Here is a 22081-nt window from a genome sequence, read left to right on the forward strand (position 1 = left end):
CCAGGGGAGAGAGAGGGGAGCTGAGCAGGGAGCCCGATGCGGGGCTCGATCCCAGGACCTCAGGGTCACGACCTGAGCCGAAGGCAGACGCTTAACCGACTGAGCCACCCAGGCGTCCTGGGCCCAAACTGTGAAGGACGTGATTGGGAACAATAACAGTCTGGCAAAGGCAGGTCTTACTAACGTGCTAACGGAGGCTCCTAGAGGCCAGTGAGTCACCCGGAGCCATATCGCCGTGAGGCGGCAGAAAAGGGATTTGGCGCAGTTCTGCCTCTGCAGCCTGCGCTCTTGCCAGTCCTACCATGCTGCCACTCCAAAAGTATGCAAGGAAAACAGAGCCTACCGCAAATTTCCTCCTAAGACGGACGGCCACTACCACAGCGCCGTTCTTCTGAAAATGAAGTCAACACCGGACATCCCCAAGCTGACTCTTCATTGTATTTTACACACGCGCACACACACGCACACAAGTACTCTCAATTTCATCATTAAAAGGATAATGCTCAAGATTTGTGCAGACAGGGCTATTAATTAAATAAGCAACTGTTACATACAGTCAGTGCAGGACCCCAAAGATTTCCCCCCAAACAGGGAACGGAGTCATGTAACATAAGATAAGAAACAGCAGCACAAACAGGGCAAGGAGTCAAGGCTACCAGGGCAATGCCGACTCGAGGGGCTACGGAAACGCCAAGGCAGGTGGGGATTTTCAGGAGAGGCTTTGTGCAGGAAGTGGGGTGCAGAGAAGACCTGGGAAAGACGGCAAGGTGAAGGTAACAGCCTTCGACAAACGTTCTAGTGCTGATGGGGGAACCCATCCTAGAGACCGGACACTTGCGTGCGTTTTGGGGGGTGGCAGGCACTACGTCATCTGTAATACAAACGTGCCTGTGAGCGCAACAGAGCACACGCTTCCACCTTCTCAGACATCCCTCCCCCCGATTCATCTTGCCCGCAGCAAGACTACTTGCTCGCTCCTCCTAGAAGACGACTGGCCGGTAAACTTCAATCCTAATACGAATGTCCTACGGTCGTTATAGGAGAGGTAACAGTACCAATTAAAATACACTAAAATGTGAATATAGCATAAACTCTCTTCCTTTCTAACCTGCTTCCCGACAGTTTGCAGACGATTAAACAGGAGTCACGTTAATAGCTGACATCCATTTACTACTTACATGTCCCAGGCACTGGTTAACAACTGCATGGTTTATAACCCAGTTAATCTCCAAAACAACTATGTGAGGAAACCGAGGCATGAAGCAGTTCCCGAACTTGTCTAGGTTCACATGGCTGGTGAGTGACAGGGCTGGGATTCCACGGAGGCAGCCTGGTTCCAGAGCCAAGGTTCTTAACCACAACTAGGCTGTTACTGAAAGACACTCCCAGAATTAGAAGGACATCATCTGAGAGGGACATCTGTTACTTCAGAGATTAAGTCCCTGCCTACAGACGGTCAGTCTGAAAAGTGGAAAGGATGTGTCTAATGAGCCCTGGAAATACTCCAGATATAGTCAAGGACAGAGCAAGAAAGTAACCACTAGGAAAGAAAGCTGCAAAGCAAGCAACTTAGCACTGCCTAAGAAAGACTGTGTCCAGAGGGTTCAGCTTGCACAAAGGTAAGGGAAAGGTGGGGAGAACAAGAAACGGAATGTGGTGCTTAGGACCAACGGCTGACCCCTATGTGGACTGTGCTAGACAGTGTCTAAGGGCCACCCCAGCTCCTCTCCAGCACCTCACTCCATGAACTGGGCCTTTAAAGCTCAGCAGAGGGAGGGCACAGTGGTCCAGCCCACTGCAGAGCTGCGAACACCTCCCAGGGACACAGACCGTCCGTCTCTGCAGGCGGCAGGAGCGGACACTTCGGCCTCTGGTTCTGTCTGTGCCCCAAGGTGGCTCAGGGGCCACCACAACCTCCGGTTACAGACCATCCCATGGGGCTCAATGCCTTCCCCTTGCATGTCAACAGAACACCATCTGGTCACAGTCCACAGCCTGCATTTCACTGTGGCTCAGGCCAGGGCTCCGTCTTCGTGAAGCCATGATCGCTGAATGTCTCTTTAATCTACATCACTGATCCCTCTGTGGCCAGAGGACGGGTCCTTGTTCCTCAGGATTACCTTCTTTACCTATTCTGTCATAACAAAAACTGTGTCCGTGGCAGAGTCCTTTCATAGATAGGGCAGTCTGAGTTTGAAGAAAGTCCTTGATAAGCCTGTTTGGGGTAGAAATGGAGATCATAAGGGCTCCTAAATGTGGATGGATCTGCCCTTTGTGCCCGAAGTCGAGGAATTCCTTGGTGCAAGATGAGGGGAAGGACAAGGGGTGGGCAGGATTGTGGAGACACGACGTAACCGCCCAACAGCTACCCAAATTTCAGCAAAAACAAATGCATAATGTGACTTGGTTTCTATTGCAGCTGGGGTACTGAGGGCAGGCCAGAAAGAGCTCATGAGGATTCAGAAGTGTGACGGCAGAGAGATGCAGGAGAGAGGAAGTGGAAAGATGGGGCATACAGTAGTCATGCGCAGGCTTCAGAGGTCATGAGTTCAAGGCCATGGTTAGCCCTACTTCTGCACAGTGAAGAACGGGAACTTTTTTTTTTTTTTTTTTTTTTTTTTAAGGTATGAAGGTATTGCTTTAACCTAACTGCCACACACCAAACCGATTTATGGAAATGAGTTGGGGTAGGAGAAGAACAAGTTTTAGAGCAAGGATTCTTTATGAGAAGCACAGGCCTGGATGAGTCACTGAACGTGGAAGGTTCTGGCCAGCCCACAGGCCCTCTGAGGGTGGGAGGATGGTGGCAGGGCGCAAAGTAAGGCAGCTGCTAAGTGGGAGACATGGGACTCTGATGGGACGGTGGGAGGGAAAAGAAGACAGACTTGCAGTTTTGCATAAGGTAGTCATACACGACGGGTTCTGGAAATCACCTAGGGCTGCCCTTGGCTTGATACAGGGGTACTGTTAGGCCTCACACTGGCCACCTTCTATGAAGATGTGTGTGTCATATGGGTAAAACTATACAACTACACTCTAACTGTACAAGCAGAATATTTACACAGCAAAACAGCCTGTAGGGCTTGCTCTATTAGCTTTCATAATAAAACAGTTTGCAAAAAAGATGAGCAAAAGGTCTCACTGTTTTTGTATCTACAATTTCAATTAATGTAGATATGAATTTCATGTAATTATTTTTGTCTTAATCCTGCTCCCTGAGGAATGTTTTTAAAAATCATTTTCTATCATTTTAATCAATTCTACTCTTCAATTTTTTTAAATTAAATTTTATTTATTTTTTTATTAAGTACGCTCCAAGCCTAGCATGGAGCCCAACACAGGGCTTGAACTCATGACCCCAAGATTGAGACCTGAGCAGAGATCAAGAGTTGGACGCTTAACCAACTGAGCCACACCCAGGCACGCCAACCACTTTTCAGTTATTTATGAAAATCCAAAATAACCATATCAAAACGAAATAAGTAAGAGAACAGGTCACAAAAGGGAAATTACTTTTTTGCTTAAAAGAATATTTTAGCCTAAATGCAAATTCGGGGATATTCCTTAGAGAAGGTAAACTCAGGATATCTTTCTCGTTCTGGCTCTCTCTCACCAAAGGCCACAAACAGGTACCAGCCAGAATTTACGCTGTGCCTGGCTAAAGGCGAAATAGTTAGCGGACAAATAAGAAAGGGAATTACTGATGTCAAAAGGTAAAGTTCAACTGACCTCAACCCAGAACAAGGATAACGAGAAGATTCACTGACTCACTGCCTGATTTATCCACCAAATTACTAGCCAGGAATAAAAAAACAAAAAACAAAAAATAAAACAACACTGGGTACATATTACAATTGTCTCTAAATTACTAAGAGCCATTCATTCTGACCCAGTAATGGGGATTTGTCTCAGCTTGCATACATCTCTTAAAATAAGTGTTCTAATTTTAACTTGATAGAATCTCAAAAGAGACGTCCAGATCACAAGACATAGTTTGAACCTGAGCCAGCAATAATACTGCTTATGTTAGCCGTTAAAATAATCCCTGTGACCTGATGTTACCAAAAGATCAGATAGAATTTTCATGACCAGTTCAGCAGCTGGTAACGTGTGGATGAGACTACAGAAGTGTTCAGAATGGAAAGGGAACGACCCCGTGACAGCGCACACAGGAGCCATTTTACGTCTCACAAAGCAATTTGTGTGTGACGTTCAATTAGGCACCAAGAAGAAACACAGCACGGCCTGTGAGACCTTTCTCCGGGAATCGTGGCCGCAGTGGCCAACCGTCCTCCACCCACCTCAGCGGCTCATGTTCTCTGGCGCATGGCCACTCGCTCCTGCTCCTCGGCCTCACTCTCCTGCACAGCCCCTTCCTCTACCACCAGTCAGCCACCTTTCCCCACTCACCCCCCAAATTCCTCCTCTTACCCACTCACTCACGATCTACACCAAGGATCACGAGCACAAGGGGTGGCTGGCCACGCAGAGGAGTGGGTCTGCAGTCGGGACCATGGAGCACAAGTGAGTACATGTCGCATCGCCAGAAGACAGCTGCTACCCAGCAGCAAAGAACGGTGGCCACCAGGGACGCCCCTGATTTTTGCCTTTCAAGCTAAATGACCTCCCCGATCATGCCCCGGAAATCAGAACAACATCGGTACTCAAACGTGGACTTTAATCACCTAGACGAGGACCTAGCCAAGTGCTTCCCCTACCAGGGTGGCCTGTCCTCACAGAGGAGGCCAAGGAAACCCCATGTCTCCAGGCCACCATGGAGACTTTCCTGGGGACAGCCTGTCACTCTCAGTCCGTCCTGGCTGACTGCTTGCTCATTCACTCACTCAACCAAAAAATACACCCAGCTACCGTCATCTGGGTCTTCCCTGCATGTTACAGGACGAACTGTCCTGCTTCTTACCTGACAGCAACCCCTCCACTTGCGCACACGTCCCCTTCCAGCTACTCTCGGCCGGACCAGTTCTCTGCATCGTTACTGCGCTCGCCCTCGCGCTTCTCGGTCATTCCCATCAGCACACCGTTGCTGTACCTTCTCCCACCCTCCAAAAAACCGCCTCCGCTACCCTCTCTGGATCCTATATCCCTATCTAGCTACCAGCCCATGTCTCTGTGCCCTCCTAAAGAAAACGCTTCAGAAGCGTTGTCTACACTCACGGCCTCCGATTCTCTGTTCCCCTGGACCCACTTCTATCAGGCTTCCTCCCACCACTCCACCAGGCATGCTCTTGTCAAGGTCACCCAGTGACCTCCGCACTCCAGGTCGGTGCCAATGCTCAACAGCGTCTGACACAGACGGGCCCCTCCCTCCCCTGGGAACGTGTTCTCTGGCTGGCTGGTGCAGCACCTCACTTTCTTGGGTCTCCTCTGGCCTTACTGTTCTCTGTCTCGGGGCCCTGCTCCACATTTTCCTGTTTTAGGGCTCAGTTTTCTGGACTCTTCTATCACAGTCACTCTCTGGGTTCCATCATCCTGTCTCATGGCTATAACCAGCACTTCCATGCTGACGCTCCCATAGGTCTGTCTCACCCAGACCTCTCTCCTCAACTCCCCACTCTCACATCTACTTATCGAGCTCCCATTTTCACTAGGATGCTTCACAGGCCCCTCAAACTTACTACATCCCAAACTGGATACATTCAATCCATCTCTGGTCAAATGCTGCCCCCACAAACCTGCTTGCCCCCATTTTTCCCATCTTAGGAAATGGCAACTCCTTTACTCCAATTGCTTAAGGTCCCAAACCTGTAACAGTCACTGGACATCTTTCTCCAAATATCTGATTTTTTTTTCCAAAAGAAGTTGAAAATCTAGGTTTCATGTGAAACCCTGATTTTTAAGCATTGGCACCTGAGTGAAAGAAGAAGACAACTACGTAAGGAAGACAAAACAAACGTGTGGGGCAAACAGAGCCCGCAGCCCACCCGTCTGAGATGCAGAGGAAGGCAGGTCTTCCACTCAGCCCACACGCCTTTCCCCTCCCACGAACTCCACCTCCTCCTGGGGGCGTCTGTCACTCAGACCTCTGCCCCGGGACGCCCCTCGTGCCCTTCTGGCCCACTGTCAGGGCGCCTCTAATGGCTGGGCTGGGTCTGCTGCGGAAGCTTTCCCCTCGGTGATAAGGGATGAGGTAGGGGAGTGGGACAGGTGGCAGTCAGAACAGAGGACACACTGCCTGATAAAGAGAGAGGAGGTCGGAACGACCAGACGGCCATGCTGGCCACTGGGGGCCCTGGGGTCCAACAGGCATTGCTGACACCCATGAAGGAGGAACAAGACGGCCGGGCAACCACTGCTGGATTCTTCTCCCATGCTCAAATCATGATGGACTGTGCCACGTGACATCCGGGCCACCCTCCACATGTGGGAAGTCGCGGACTGATTAGACTAGAGCTCTCTCACTCAGCTGTGCGCCCTCTGCGTGCTGTGGGCCTGCAACCAAGCCAACGGGTGAGTGTTCAAACAGATGGCTGAGGAAATCAGACGGATCCCAACTACACGGCCTCAGGGTTTTAGGTGAAGATGTTAAGAGTGTGACAGTAATGAACACAGAAAGGCTATGGCTTCGGTGACAATAGTCACGGTGGGGAGCTGGACCCAAGGGCATCTCAGGGGTCAAGGAAAAAAAAAACCAGTCAAATCAGAAATACACCAGAACAACAGAATTCAGGATGTGGAAGGCTCATTTCATTTTTGGAAAATATTGATTTTAAAGAGGTTTGATAAGGTCCTAGTGAATAAGCCACATTCCTGAAAAAGAAACAGTGGATACAAATACCCTTAGAAGAATTTAAAGCAGTAAGCAAATGGAGACAAATCTTTTAGGTTTCTAGACCCACTTTCTAAAACTAGACCAGGCCAGGTCCCAGACCATATCTGAACTCAAGTAAAAAGATAAAGTAAAAATATTTTGAAATTATTTGGTAAAACAAGCTCTGTTGTCAATAGGGCTAATTAATTTGTACGGTGATTTGAAGCAATACCGCAGAACGCTTTCTCTTTGCTTTGGGCCCATTTTATATGGCACAAAATGCCATACACAGCTTTTAGTTAGTAGGTAGAATAAAAAGCTAAAATGGAGCTAAACGACTGATTTTAAAAAAGGCTGATGAGATTTTTGCCTAGCACTACGCACAAGCCAGATTCTAAACTATGTGAATAAAATAGGCCTTCTAGACGAAGAAAGCCGAAAAGAAACTAGTGTTTGACTAAAAGCCTGCTAGTTCCTAAACACGATGCTAGGCACTTTCGGAAATATTATTTCATTAAGAAATGCATTTATGAACTTGTTTCCCAATTCATACATTACCTTAAATTCAATTCCCAATTTCTCAATTCACAAATTACCTTAAAAGTTACTAAACCAAGCATTTTAGCTCTCAAATTATGTTGTGTTAAAGAGGATCTTCTATTAAAGAAAACAGCACTAATTTTGTTTTTCAGAAGCGATGTTCGAGTATTCATTCAAAGTGATAGAACTATTAAGTGTTTCCTTTAGGCCTTGTTCTAGCCAAATGGTACGGAGAGAAAGGCATTAGAGATGCCGCCTTCATGGCTCAAATTCATGCCAAATACGATTCATCTGAGGCCATCCTTCAGCGAAAACTTCACATGAAACAGCAATGCTACGCTAAGTGCTGCATGTGTTTTAAGATATCCACGGTTCTAAGATTCCGGGGCATCTAAATACCGCCTTGGGACCTCATGGCCCATGGTTGCTTGGAGCTGGTAAGACACATTCTCACTTGTTCCGCCAAGCCCAAGTTGCTCTGAACCACTCCGCGGTCTCTACCTGCCACCCCCCACCCGCTGTCCTAGGGAAGGCCAGCACGCCACACGGCCACTGAGATCTGGAGACCCCTAAGGTGATTCTGAGCCCAGCAACGGAGCGCCACATGCATGCTGAGCTCCCAGGGGTCCGCAGGGCAATCTGTGCAGTAGCTATGGTGGCCCAAATGTCCACGATCGTCTACTTCAGCTTAAAAGATCTGGGTCACAATTTTACATTCACTTGAAACAAAAAAGGAATAGAACTGTCTTTTTAGCCCTTCCCAATTGTATGAAAAATGTCTCCGGAAATGGATCTCTGCAAGAAAAACAAAAGCATTTTCTGGCAGAGGGAAAGGAAAAAGGAGTTCTTCGATGGGGTTTCAATATTCCCAGACAGGCAGGGATGGGGGGAGACAGAGCAGCTCTCTGCAAAGTCTTATCAGAGAAGCGTGGAGCGGACACCCCCGAGGGCGGGCTGCCCAGAAGCAGCAGGAGCTCCTGTGGGGCCCCGGGCCAGGCACGGCAGCCAACGGAGGGGGCCGCTCCGACCTCCCCAGTGCGTCACCTACTCTACGGTTACGGCAGCACACCAAGGAGATTTCCAAAATTAGCACTGATTTGTTGAGCCGGGAAGAAGAAACCAACCTCACCACTTTGGTCATTCAGATCTCAAACTGTTTTTCTGGGAAATTCATTCAGAGGATACAAAAATAACTGGGTTCCTGAGAGAGGAGGCCCTCGTTCTGGCAAATAAGTCTATCTCCCCCCCGCCGCGCCCCAAACACCTGAGCTCGGCTCTACCTGCTTCTTGTTTTTGTCAAACAAAATAAATGCAAGCAGTGTCTGCGCAAATCAGGCGATCACTGCAAGGTGCAGTGTGTTCGATGTTGGTGTTACGGTGAAAATCAGATGGAGTCTAAATGAACCAGAGGCGAGACAGTTGCTAGGCACTGGAGGCCACATGACATGAAAAACACAAACCTCCAAACACTAGGTTGACTCTGTTTGGGAACTGAAACCAACTGGAAGGAGATCAGATTCACGTCTCCCCAGCACATTCATCCCGGGACACGTGCTCACTGAGCAGAATTAAGTGGAAGGGTGGGGAGAACTGCTCACACTACTACTAATCATTCTTTCTCCTCCCCCCTCCCATCTTTTTGCTTGCTCAACGGAGTCTAGTCAATTACATTAGCCAACCGCCCTATTATCACAAATTCAGTTCCAGGGGATCAAACTATCATGGTCTGTGGGAGCTCAGTTCAAAGCTGCAGGGTTATAGTTATGAGGCAATAAGAATGAAAAGAATCAGGCCCACATCTTCAAGCAAGACAGGCTGGTACTTGACAAGGCCAAGGACAGAGTGGCCAAAAAAAAAAAAAAAAATTTCTCTAAATCCACCCCTTGATAGTGAATCCTGTTCTATTTGTGTTACCCGGGCGACAGTTGGTATATTTGAGAGTTTGCCTGTTTCATTCTAGAGAGGGAAGACAATCAAGAGGCTATAATATGTCAGAGACATATGCCAAGAGAACAGTTAGGGAGGAAAGAACACAAGACACTTATAATCCTTATCTGGGGGAATGTTGACAGAGTTTGCCCAGAAAAGAACAGAAAAGGAAACACTTCTGCCACAAAAAGCCAGACATGCTCATTATTGTGGTGGGAGACATAAAGAGAAGACTTGGATAATGAAATATGAGGAGTGAAAGGCCCTTTGTTTTCTGCTCTCTCAGGAATGCCCATGCGGGAGACTGCAGCCGAGCCCAACTCAATGAAGAGCTTTGCTGCTCACGGCTGTGTCTCAGGATCAACCTGACAGCTTGGCCTCCGTTCAAGAAACCTGAATCATCATCTTCGTTCAACACAAATGAGTCAGAGGCTAAAGAACAGGGCCTGGGCCCTGTTCAGTGAGACCAGCCCTGCAACTAGGTCGTATTAATTGCTGAATTAGAACCACACTAGCGGGAGTGCCAAACAAGTAATACTGCCAAAAACAAGATGTCCACTGAGCGCTTTATGCCTGTCTGAACTCACTTCATCCTCATGACAACTCTCCGAGGTAGGTCTGGTTTTCCTTGTCATTTTGCATATGAATAAACTGAGGCACAGAGGCTCAGCCACAGAGAAGGTAAATGGCGGAGTGAGAACACACACCTTGCCTTTCTGGCTTCAGAGATCCCTGCTCACTGCTAGACCACCTCTCAAACAAAAAGGACTAATAATCTGACGTTCACTGAGTACGAAGGGTAGGCCAGGCCCTCTTCTACCCACTTCATAGGACTACCTCTCTTAATGATCCCAATTAGCTTTAGAAGACATGGAGACAGAGAAGTTCAGTAACTAGTCTAACTCCCCCTGAACTAGAAGTTCAGTAACTAGTAACCAACCAGGAAGAAGCTGCTCCAGACTGTGAACGGAGGTAGTCCGACTCCACAGCCCCTGCTCTGGACGGGGACGGCACACCGTGGCCAACGCCTAGCTTCATCTCCACAATAACCACGGGGAAAGCCGCTAACATCCTCATTTTGGAGGGACGGGAACTGAAGTGTAGCAGAAGTTGGGTTTGTGCCCACTATGGATTCATGACCATGACACAGGGACGATTCATCAGGGGGTGTGGCACCCCAGGAGCAAATGGGGACCTTTTTCCATAAGGTGGCTGAGTGCCCTCTGGGTTACTCCAAAGTAACTGATAACATCAAGGCCTTTCCCGACTATAGCCATGTTTCTCATAAGAGAAAGACTACCCTCAAAGCTCCCACCTATTATTGACCCCAGAATGACAATGAGGAAACCGCCCCCCCCAAATGTTAAATCCCGCTTCCCTGCCCTAACCACCCCACAACAGTTAAACCATTTGCACTTACGCTTTAAATGCTGGGAGGTAGGAGTATATAGAAATGCTGCTTAGGTTATAAATAAATGGCAGGTGTTTTCTGATATCTGTTGTTGCCCAGCTGTTAAAATATGTGTTTAGTAAACCCTGGTCCCCACCTGAAAGAAAAAAAAAAATGAATTACAGTCATCGACTTCAAAGACAGGTCAATCAATAATTTTCATAGAAACACATAACTGGATCTTTAAAAATAGGTACAGATTCCATTTTTAAAATAAGAAATTCTGTGTTAACCCTACCAAGGACATTTTAGGGGGTGGCCGTTTTCCTGAGTTAATTCGCGAACTCAACAAATGTTTACTGGGCAGCTGCTATGTTTCAGACACTGCGCCAGGCACCGAAGAGTCAACAGGGGGCTAAGAAACGGTCATCACTTCATGAGGGACGGGGCAGGAGGAGGGGGATACACTGGTACCAGCAAATTAGAAGTCAATAAGCATTGTCACAGATGGAGAGGAGAGCAGTGAAGGGCTGGGTGCTACGAGGCATGTGGAAATGGCTCAAGAACACGTGATGTGTCAGGGAAGGCTTCCATGAGGAAGCTGTACTGAAGCCAAGATCGGAGAGGTACACAGGAGTGCTTGACAAATACAGGGGGAGAGGAGGAGGGCAGATGGCGTTTCAGGCAGAACAAACAGCATGTACCAAAGATGTGAGGTGGGCAGGAACACAAAGCTGGAAGGTGGCCTGTGAACGCGGCCTGCGGCATGGGGGAAGGGGTTGCATGGCACTGGGTGGGTCTTAGAGAGGTGGGCATGGACCAGACCACACAGGGTTCAGACTACAGGCTTTATCCCCAGTTAAGAATTTTAGATTTTATGTTAAGAGCTATAGGGGCAGGAGCGGGGGTGGTAAAAAGCATGAGAGAGCAAGCTGGGATAATGGAATAGTTTTCCAGAGCCCCTAACTGTTGGCTCGACAGAGGCCCAGAAAGACACATCACCCTGGTGCATTCTCCTACCACTGACCAAGCCTCTGGGCAGGTCCAGGTCAGTCATCACTGGGACCAAGGTCAGCCACAACCACACAGCACAGTGTCTGCTTAGCCCTTGGGGTTCCTGATCTTTAGGCCTTCCGGAAAGTGACAGCCATGGCCATTCATTCAAAAGAAATTTAAAAAAAATAGAAATAAAAATCTAAACAGCTAAGTGTCTAACCTAAATCATAAACACACAAGTAACCAAACAGATCGATAAGCTACCTCGAAACATACTGTGCTCCATAACCCATGTCCTTTCTGTTTGGGCTCATGAGATTTCAGAAAACATGCACAGAACCAGTCTTTCATACAGCAAAACAGCAGCTTGGGAGGGTGTGTGTATATGTGCATGTGTGCGTGTGTGTGCGCGTGCGCGCGGTGTATGGGAGATGGCAGGTAGGGAGAACCCTGCTCTTTTCAAGTGTAAGGCTGCTATACTGAGCAGTTACCTCCCTCTTCCTCAAGACCCAGTTTTCTTCCTAAATACACAACAGGCCCAGTTGGCTATCGTTATTATTTGGTTTTCATTGGTTTTGAAAGAGACTTTAAAAATCTGGAGATTATTTAATATTTGGAACTAAGCAGTAAGATCAAAGCATTCAGTTTGAAGTCCAAATGTACCTTATCCATCCTCTGGGTATCTCATCCTTTCTAAACACCCTCAGTCAACTCCATGGAGCAAAGGCATTCATTGAACAAATGTCTACAGAGCAACTTCTTTGTATTAGGAGGCTAGGATGGGTCCTCATTCCTCAAGGGACAAACAGCTCAACAAAAAATTGAGATTCTACCCTCATAAATTCTAAAGGACAATAAAGACAGTGGCAGGATGTGCTCCACTGCTTACATGAACAAAAACAGAGTTTAGCTATATTGACAACATATTTTCAGACAAAATATTAAATATTAAAGCTAAAACACTGTACCATTCATCAGTAGCTTACTTTGGATTCTACAAAGACACCCCAAATGTGGGCATAAACACTGGTGGTTGAGGTATAGAGGCTCGAAGTCTTACTGATTTCCTTTCACGTATAATCTTCAAAATAAAGGTTGAGGAAACGTTCACAGAAGCTTTATTCATTATAGCACAAAACTGGAAACTGTCCAAATGTCTTTCAACAGGCGTAGGAACGGGACACCTCCATACGACGAAGCATCCCTCAACAATACAAAGGAAAAGACTCCTCCTCCCCACAGCAACTGGGATGGATCTCAAGAGAATTACGCTACGTGAAAACAATCCAGTCCTAAAGTTATAAAGATAGAGAAGAGATTTGTGGTTGTCAGGGGTCGAGGAGGGGGAGCGAGTCAGAGAGAAGCAGCCATAGCTACAAGAGTAGCATGAGGGGTCCCTGTGACGGAATGGTTTTGTCTCGACTGTGGTGGTGGTCACACCAAACTACACACGTAATAACACTGCACAGAAAACCCACATGCAGACACAAACACGACCGTAAAACTCTTAAAACGGCTGAAATCTGAATAGAGCTCATGGATTGTATCCGTGTCCATTTCTGGGCTGTAGAACTATGTGAGATGTTAGCACTGGGGAAACTGGGTGAAGGATCCACGGGAACTTTCTGTATTGTTTCTTACAACTGCGTGTGTATCTACTGTTCTCTCAAAAATAAAGAATTTTGAAAGTCTGAGGATTAATGTGCTTAAAATGCAAAATATAATCAAGAACTGTTAGCCATTAGATTCTAAATTCTGCAAGGACAGAGACTATGGCTTTTTGCTTACTACTGTAATTCTAAGCACATAGCAGAATGCCTTACACATACATAAATTACTTGTAGAATGAATGCAAAAAACTTGAAGATGTTCTGTAATAGCAGAAAAGGTGAAAAAAATGTGAATATTCCACCAGAGGAATGGTTAGTATATTATGATACTAACCACTTGTAGGAATATTATTTAGCCATTAAAACTAAGAGCTATAAAGACCATCAGTCCACCATGAAATATAAAGATACACAGTGACAGACATCGTTATCGTAACTAAAAACATGAATATTCATACTGGAAGAAAATAAACAAAACAAGAGTAACTGTATAAGGACACTGGTGTTACAGATGTGCTCTCCCTGACTTTTCCTTAGTACAGCTGAATTATTTTTATAATTCAAAATAATAATGATGAGGAACAAGAATGAGATTGTGACAAGATGTTTTCTAAATATTCTTTACCTGTAAATTTTCATTATGAAATATACTATCAAAACAAAAATATATGTGTAGTTTATAAAGCATATTAATTATAAAACTCTACCCAATACCCAATTTAAGAACTCAAATGTTATCAACACTGTTTAAATTCTGTGTGGACTCCTTAATCCAATCCCACTGCTCCTCCCCCAAAAGTAACTATTAATGGTGAATTTTGTTTGTAATGGTCTAGATTTCTTGGTTTTCATATATATATATATCTCCCCAGACAACAGGCATAGTTTCACTCATTTCTGAACTTTGGAAAATTGGGCATCATGCTATATATTTTTTTCTATTTTTTTTTTTTTTTAGTGCCACATTAGAAGACCTTTTCAAAATTAAGCAATTCCACTGAAAAGAACTACGGATCACATGTAGGACAATGAAGAAATCTAATTCCGTGAAGGTCAGAATAGTAGTTGTAAACCAGAACTTCCCGATCAGACAGGATGATCCCGGGAAACAGGAGTCAGAGCTGTTGATCCCTCAAAGCCCCTGGCCAGCTGCCCCTGGCCACCAAAGGCTGTTTCCGTCTACCCTCAGGTACCCTACAAACCTCCTCGGTCCCTCAGCCGTGTGCCACAGCAGGGCTGAGCAGCACTGGTGGGACAGGAAACAAGCAAGAGGTAAAACGAGCAGGGAAGACCTGTGGGTCAGTTGTACGCATTCAACCGGCAAATCCTTGGACCTCTGGAGCGGACAGCACAGAGCATAGAAGTTCCACGGCCTCCAACCTCATTATGTGACTACCGACGGTCAACTTCGAGGCCAAAATTGTGGATTAAAAATAGAATTAAACATCACCTGAAAGTCTGTAGCTTTTTACGTAATTTTTACGTTTCAAACACCTTTTTCCAAATGCACAATTCCACGTTTCAAGGTCAGGCAAATGTTTTAACTTCATCAGAAAAATCTATATGTAACGTTAGCAATACCGTCTTTTTAGAAGTCCCTCAATTAGAGCACAAGTCAAAGCAGAATGCAAATCTAAGCATGCCTGCGCCACGAAACATACAGGGATGCTATGAAGACTGCTGAACTTTCACTACAAAACTCCCAGCACTTTTTAGTCCAGTACATTTCAGCCAGACTTCTGGAGCCAGCTTTATTTATTCTGACAGGTTAAGACGCTTCTCATCGCAATCATCTCTGGACCGACAAACATGATTAGGAGACATGGCCAGCAGCTGTGACCCATCAGGCCAGGGCATGGCAACACAGGTGAGAGACAGAAAGGAAATGGGACAAGGGACACATGGCACCAGATTCTGCATCATCCTTCCACCTGGCTGCCCGAGGAAGAATCTTCCAACCACTCAGCATTTCCCAGGTCTTTTGAGCAGGGTCATGAACCTGGTAACCACAGACACATCACAGCACTCACCAGAAATTCGGTCTATTTTACAAGACAGATAGACCGAATTTCTGATATAAGACAGAGATGGAGGTGAGTGCCATCTTTCAAATGCATGCATTAGTTTTTGTGCCCTCTCATAGTTCGTTGGCAGTTGGCCTGCCTCCTGTGAATAAACCAGAATTGGCCCACCCTCCCTGCTACACATGAACCCTCATAGCTCAGCCGCAGGAATGTTCCCTCTAGAATTGTCCTACTCGAAGTGGTCCAGGTTTCAGCACCACGGGCATCACCTGGGAACTTGACAGAAATGCAGAACGGTAAGCCCCAACCTAGACCTACAGAATCAGAATCCACGTTTTAACCCCTAGGTGATTTCTCTGCATATTAGAATATATGAAGCACCGGTTTAGAGTCTTCAAGGGAATGACTCCCCCCCCCCCCGAGAATGCAGCTTGCACTGTCATTTCCATAGAAAATATCTGAAGTGACATAAATTTGGTACAGGCATTATGGTTAATATGATTAACAAGATAGGTTTCAGCTCTCAAACAGTTCTCAATCTAATAAAGGGACAGAGCAGCAAATATCAAGCAAATAATTTAAAATATGCTTAAGACTATATAGCGATACAGGCAAGCGCTGAAATGAAAATGTGTCTGGCTTTGTTAGACTTCCACAATATACTAGTACCATTGCTTCTGTCTATAGCAAGCATGCCAAGGATTATAGTTTATGAATGGCTTAGATCTTGGGAATATTTCTATGAGGTTTGCCAAGGATCACTGGATGAACCCCAGGTGGCTCATGGAAATCTAAGCGCTTGGAGCTTGGGTCTCACTATCACTGCATGTCACCATCCCTCCCTCAAGTTGGGCTCCCAGCTCAGTGGGGAGCCTGCTTCTCCCTCTTCCCCCCAACTCGTGCATACCAGTGCATGCGTGCTCTAATAAATAGGTAAGAATCTATCTTTTAAAAGATTTTAACCATTAAGATGTTAATTAAATAACATATAAACGCAAGGGAACATTTATTCTTGACCTAAATTTCACTTTCTCAATTTAAGGCAGGTCCTCCTAGTCTGGCTTCTCTTAGCACTCTGAATTTATCAGAATCACAATTACATGAGTAGTTATATAGTTACTTATGAAATTTCTGTAAGGTCTCATAAGCTTTATAGAGGCAGGTATAAAAATCTGAATTATTTACCAGTCTATTGCTGGCCCTTAAACTTAGTATCTTGCCCAGGTTAGTACCTAAAATTATGTAAATGCTAAATGGACTACAGAACGTAGAGAATGATATTTCCAAGAATATCTCCAGACTCAGAAAACAATGCAAGACCTAACTGTGCAGCGGATTTAGAAAGACAGGCCTTCTGGATACCGTGGTTCGGGGCAGAAGAGCAGTAAGCTGTAGAGAGAGAGAAATGGAGGCTCAAGTCTACTATCTGTAAGGTGAGGAATGTACCAGCTGTTCTCTACTCAGAGAAATGAATTTTAATTAATCTGTAATGAGGGCCATGTCCTAGAGATTCTCCTCCATCCTGTATCACTATCAGGATTCATTTTCGTGAGTGCTGCAGAATGGACTAATGGGGAGGGAGGGAAAAAACCACACACACAACCCAGCCACAAGGTCAAGAAACGCTGTCTCTTTCAGCCCTGGCTCTGCCGCCGGCGGAGGAACACTGGCCAGGCTGCCATCCTGAACGTGACGACAGGGGCTCCTCGTACCAGTTATACAGCAGGCCCCCAAGAACGACCCGCTACACGAACACGTGAATGAGTGAACGAGTGAGTGAATGACGACCACCCAGGACTGTTGGGAAAGAAGTGAGGAAGGAGGAGGACCCGTTTAAGAGCCCGTACACATGTAACACGTTGGCCCTTTCCCCCTTCTTGATTTCTCACGGGGTCATGATCTCTGCTGGTTACAAGGCTAGAGACAAACAGATGACTAACTTAAAAGAAATACTCAAGGATACAAGGAGGTAAAAACCTGGGGGCTCATTTGTCTTGCTGTTACCTGTTATGACGTTTGCTTTTCATTTTTACTTATTCAAGATACTTACTACTCGTACTATCAACTAAGTGATATAAATCCAAGAGAGCGGAGTAATTTTCAAAGCAGTTGACAAGCACCCTCCTGGCCGCAAGCAGCCTCATGCTGAGGCCGCCGGGGCAAGCCCACCACAGGCAGCCGGCAAGGGAGAAGCCACCAAGTCAGTGAACCCAGTGAGGTGCACTGGGATTTCTGAGCTTTTTGGGTTGGACGAGACAAGTGTTATCTGGAAATACCTCTCACCTTCATTCCTTTCTTGGGCAGGTCCGATTTGAAGCCTAATTAACTACAAAGGTTAAAGGAGGTAGCAGTGGGGTCAACTTTACACTTTATAAGAATTTAAAGCCAAATCTCTTCTGTTAAAAATCCTTTTAAAAACTTATACTCTCCTGGTTTACGTCTGCAAGCAAGGAAAAAACATCTTACAGTTTAAGGGGCTCAGTGACCACTTAGAATATGGAATATGTAGGTGTAAGGGCCTCACAGCAGGTCCTGGATTCTGCTGAAAGTAAAATCATACCTAATATTCCGATCACCAATTATTGCCTATTTTTTCTGAAAATTCAACCATAGACCAAAATTTCATTACTCCAATAAATAGCGTAGGATATTTAGGTTACAGTAAAGTAAATCCCCAATTAAACAAACAAACAAACAAAAACAAAAAACCCCACAAAACACTCAAGGGATGGCTGGGTGGCTCAGTCAGTTAAGCGTCTGCCTTCGGCTCAGGTCATGATCCCAGAGTCCTGGGATTGAGCCTGCTTCTCCCTCTGCCTGCTGTTCCCCCTGCTTGTGCTCTGACAAATAAATAAATTCTTAAAAACAAAACAAACAAAAAAACCCAAAAAAAACCCACAAAAAACCAACACTCCAAATTGGAAAATACAAATCCCTCTTTTTGACTTAGGTTTTTTAAACTAACACATATAGATAAAATTTAACAGACAGCAATTCTGAACACTAAACTCTTCAACTCTACCAGCACCCTTAATTCAGGGTGCTTTGGAGTAACAGAGGAAAAGAAAGTAAACCTCAGCTTGCATTTGGATTGATTTCCTCAAGGGCCAAGCGTACCATCTTTACTGCACATGAGTTCGTGGACACAAAACCGATGATCGGTATCTAATATGACCTCTTCCTCTCACTGCTAACAAACCCTGAATTAACCTGATCTTGTCACATTCTGTAAAATGTTAGTGTGCAAATATTTCACAACAGCTATTGTTCAACTTTCAGGAAACATGTAACTTCAGTTATGAAGTAAGTGTCAAGACAGTTTGCGAACACCAACAGTATAGGAACTTAGATACTTCACTACGGAAAATTAGAATTCAGCCATGAATAAGGTGCACAGTCACTAGCTCTAAATTCTAATACTCCATATATCTGGAAGGAAGAGAGAAGTCAAGGTATCTAGCATGACTGGCCATGCTACGGTTATTCTTTTGGCCAGAGGCATGGGGAGGGGTAGTAACTAGAGCGCTGGTGATTACAGGCATGCCAGTCACATTCCTCTGCAGAAGGGCCGCAAACGCAGCTGCAAACACTCAGCCACCAGCAGCCTGTGTGGCTTGTCAGTGGACACCCGGCCCCCTCGTTTTTGTTGGACGTATGCAAGAGATTAAGCAGGACTTGCGAGATATTCAGACTGAGATAAAATCATCTACAAATGGGTTTCCTTTAATACCAATCTAAAAATACTGAGACCTAAGCCCTCTGTTCAGTAAAGCTGGGGGTGAAGGGGGATGGCGAATATCTGGATATTAGAAAATGTGAAAGGAAACATTTGAACATGTTCCTATCTCAGTGCCTAGGACAGAACATCTAAAAGAAATTGTGCACTGCACCAAAAACGTGAAGTAAAAGCAAGGTTACTACTGCCATTAGGAAAAAAGATGTAGCTCACGACGAAATGTTAAGTGTCAGTCCAGTAAGTCTTTATGTCACGCTGGTATCAATTCAACAGGAGAGTAAACTTCTCCAGAGTGGAACAGGCTCCCTTCGGTATGTTGTGAGCTTTCTTTGGTAAGTAAAGCTTATCGACACAAAGGGAAAACTACCTTTCATTCAGGAGCTGCTAATCTATTCTTCTGTTGAATTTAAACAACATATTGAGAATAACTATAAGCTCCCATCCGCATAACTGAATTTTCAGCTCCTTCAATTAAGCATTTCTATTAACAGAGAAAATTCAATCCTTCGCCACCAACAAGCCAGTTAAGCCAAACACCTTACAGAAAGACCAGCTCCTGGAAACCCTGCCGCTGAATCACGGAATGTGCTACGAGGCAGAGAGAACCTCTCCGTGGTTTCCGATTCTGGCTGAAAAAGCAGAAAGTGCTTTCTAGTTGGGCACTTTTCACACGTCCTGGCTTCTTAACGATGAATTCATCAACTCCTCTAGTACCTCTTAATTCTCAAACAAGGTAGATGACCCAGATTAGTTTTATATTCTAAAATCGTGACCTGGGTAATCTGCCACGGCATACTACTGTTTGGTACCGAAACTCTTCCTTTCAACAACAAAACCTAGTACTCTTCTAGATTAGAAATTGGATTGATTCTCTCTACCCGAGCACAGTCATCTGGATTTCAGGTTGCTGGGTCTATTTTAGAATGAATTGTTTACTGGAGTTGACAATTTACACTGAGTTTCTGGCACATTACACTACTTCCTTCAAATTTGATCGGAGGAGGTGAAGCAAGCTATATTTTGACGGGAAGGTTAAGACAAACAGTGGACTTCTGCTAAAAATACTCTCACCTTCCTTTTATGCAAAGGTCATGGTTTTAGGATAGCAGTAGAAATAAGGAGTATGTGTTTTGAACTCAAATACTAATACATCTTTCCTTTCTTCTATGGAGCTAAAAAAAATAAGCCAGTGAAGTGAAGAAGTTGCATTTGGTCCTGACCACAGTGAACACTCAACACATTATTTCCTACTTAAGGGTGCCTACGATACGACTGTACTTCTTATCAGATGCCGTCATCCATTATGGTGCTGATATTCCTGATGTTTTAGAGCGTATCATGTCTTGGCATAGAGCAAAGATTCTCAACCTTGGTGCTATTGACAACTGGGACCTGGTAATCCTTTGCTGTGGGGGCTGTCCCCGTGCATCGTAGGACGTTCAGCAGTAACCCGAGCCTCTACCTACTGGATGCCAGTAGCATCCTTCTTCTCAATTGTGACAACCCAATTGGTCCCCAGCTGTTTCCAAATGTCCCCTAGGAAGCTAAATCAACCGCACGTTGAGAGCTCCTGACAGAGTTTACACTAGCCAAACAGTGACACAAGAGGGAGGCTTAAACGTTCTTATTCTTTTCAATGACATTTCAATAGCTGCATATCCCAAATCCTTTGTCAAGTGACCAAACAGAATTTATTTCCTGTGAATAGCACAACAAAAATCCAATCTCAGTTTTCTGTATAACTGAAATGGTTTTAACTTCAGCAATCTGACAAACTTTTAATCTTTTAGTTTAAAACGTTTAAATTTGAGCTTATGACTTTCAATTTGATAACTAGTTAATGGAAATGAATCTTCCTATATTCACCAAGGGCCAAACCTAGGTCAACTGAGGAAAGCCGTTTCCCTAGCTTCAGAAGATCTACTCCCTGCAATCTCAGACCTGCTCTTGCAGAGGAGAGGGGGAAGAGACTCCCCTGGCGCTGAGGGTCTGCTTCAGAGCTCAGGGCTCTTTGCCACATTGTCAAGTGTCTGATAGTAAGTCCCTGCTGAGAGAGCCGCTTCTTAGAGTGGATCCTTCTTCTCTGACATAATTAGCTTTCTTCTTTATTCAAAAGATCCATCAACATTAATTTCAGAAAGAGCTGCTTTTGCACATTAACTACTAGTTCTTTCTTGGGATAGTCTGTTGTAAAAACAAAAAAGATGGGGGGGCGCCTGGGTGGCTTAGTCGTTAAGCGTCTGCCTTTGGCTCAGGGCATGATCCCAGCATTCTGGGATTGAGTCCCACATCAGGCTCCTCTGCTAGGAGCCTGCTTCTTCCTCTCCCACTCCCCCTGCTTATGTTCCCTCTCTCGCTCGCTGTCTCTCTCTGTCAAATAAATAAATAAAATCTTTAAAAAAAAAAAAAAAAGGATTATTTATTATTTCAGAGACTGGCCTGAAATGGAAACATACGTCCTAATTCATTTGATCAAATTTCTCCAAAGGATGTGGGGCCCTAAATCCATGAGTAGTCAGAACCTTTCTATATATACAAGTGGCTACAGATCTGCTTCTACGTTATGGAAAATGGATGCTAACTTTGCCAATATTCTACTCTTTGGCCTTGCAAATACCACTCTGATGTGCAGCCTTACAGGGAATGAGAATTTGGAGACAGAGATTAATCATTTAATTTTCTATCTTTTTTTTAATGCTTCCCAAGAGAATGAGCCAAATTACCAGGTTTATTCCTCCAATTTCTATGGAAACAATGCTTGGTCCTCCTGTTAGCTCCTGCAGTTAAGTTTACTTAGATTTAAAGAGAGTTGTTAAAGTTTTTGAGTTGTTTAATAATAGTCTTTAGAATTCTTGAATAATCATGGTTCATTTATCATATTCTAATTTAGACACAAGAAAGCGAGATAAAGGCAGGTGTATAAAAATGCCTCCTAGCTCAATCTTATGCACTTACAGAAGAAAAATGCATATGCACACACAGACACACAACAGTGTTTCCGACAAGAGCACAAATGAATTTGTTTGCTACATATCACTCATTGCTGTCTTCCAGGCACAAGGAATGAAAGCAACTAGATCCTGGAGA

At 45.0% G+C, this 22081-nt stretch overlaps 1 protein-coding gene and 1 long non-coding RNA gene across 5 annotated transcripts in view; one reads left to right on the plus strand and one right to left on the minus strand.

The window, feature by feature from the left end:
* The window catches only part of GYG1 (glycogenin 1), a 32851-nt gene that overhangs the window by 5622 nt on the left and 5148 nt on the right, over nt 1-22081 (minus strand). For all 4 annotated transcript variants that reach the window (XM_040636697.1, XM_040636698.1, XM_008711057.2 and 1 more), the window contains exon 5: nt 10659-10785. In XM_040636697.1, the coding sequence (XP_040492631.1) occupies nt 10659-10785 (127 nt within the window). The remainder of the gene's footprint in view (nt 1-10658; nt 10786-22081) is intronic.
* Nucleotides 8203-13314, plus strand: LOC121104267. The gene is made up of 2 exons (XR_005836545.1): nt 8203-9850; nt 12792-13314. It is a non-coding gene; the product is annotated as an uncharacterized LOC121104267 (long non-coding RNA).

The sequence above is a fragment of the Ursus maritimus genome, unplaced genomic scaffold (assembly GCF_017311325.1).
Source record: "Ursus maritimus isolate PB19 unplaced genomic scaffold, ASM1731132v1 scaffold_20, whole genome shotgun sequence".
NCBI lineage: Eukaryota > Metazoa > Chordata > Mammalia > Carnivora > Ursidae > Ursus > Ursus maritimus.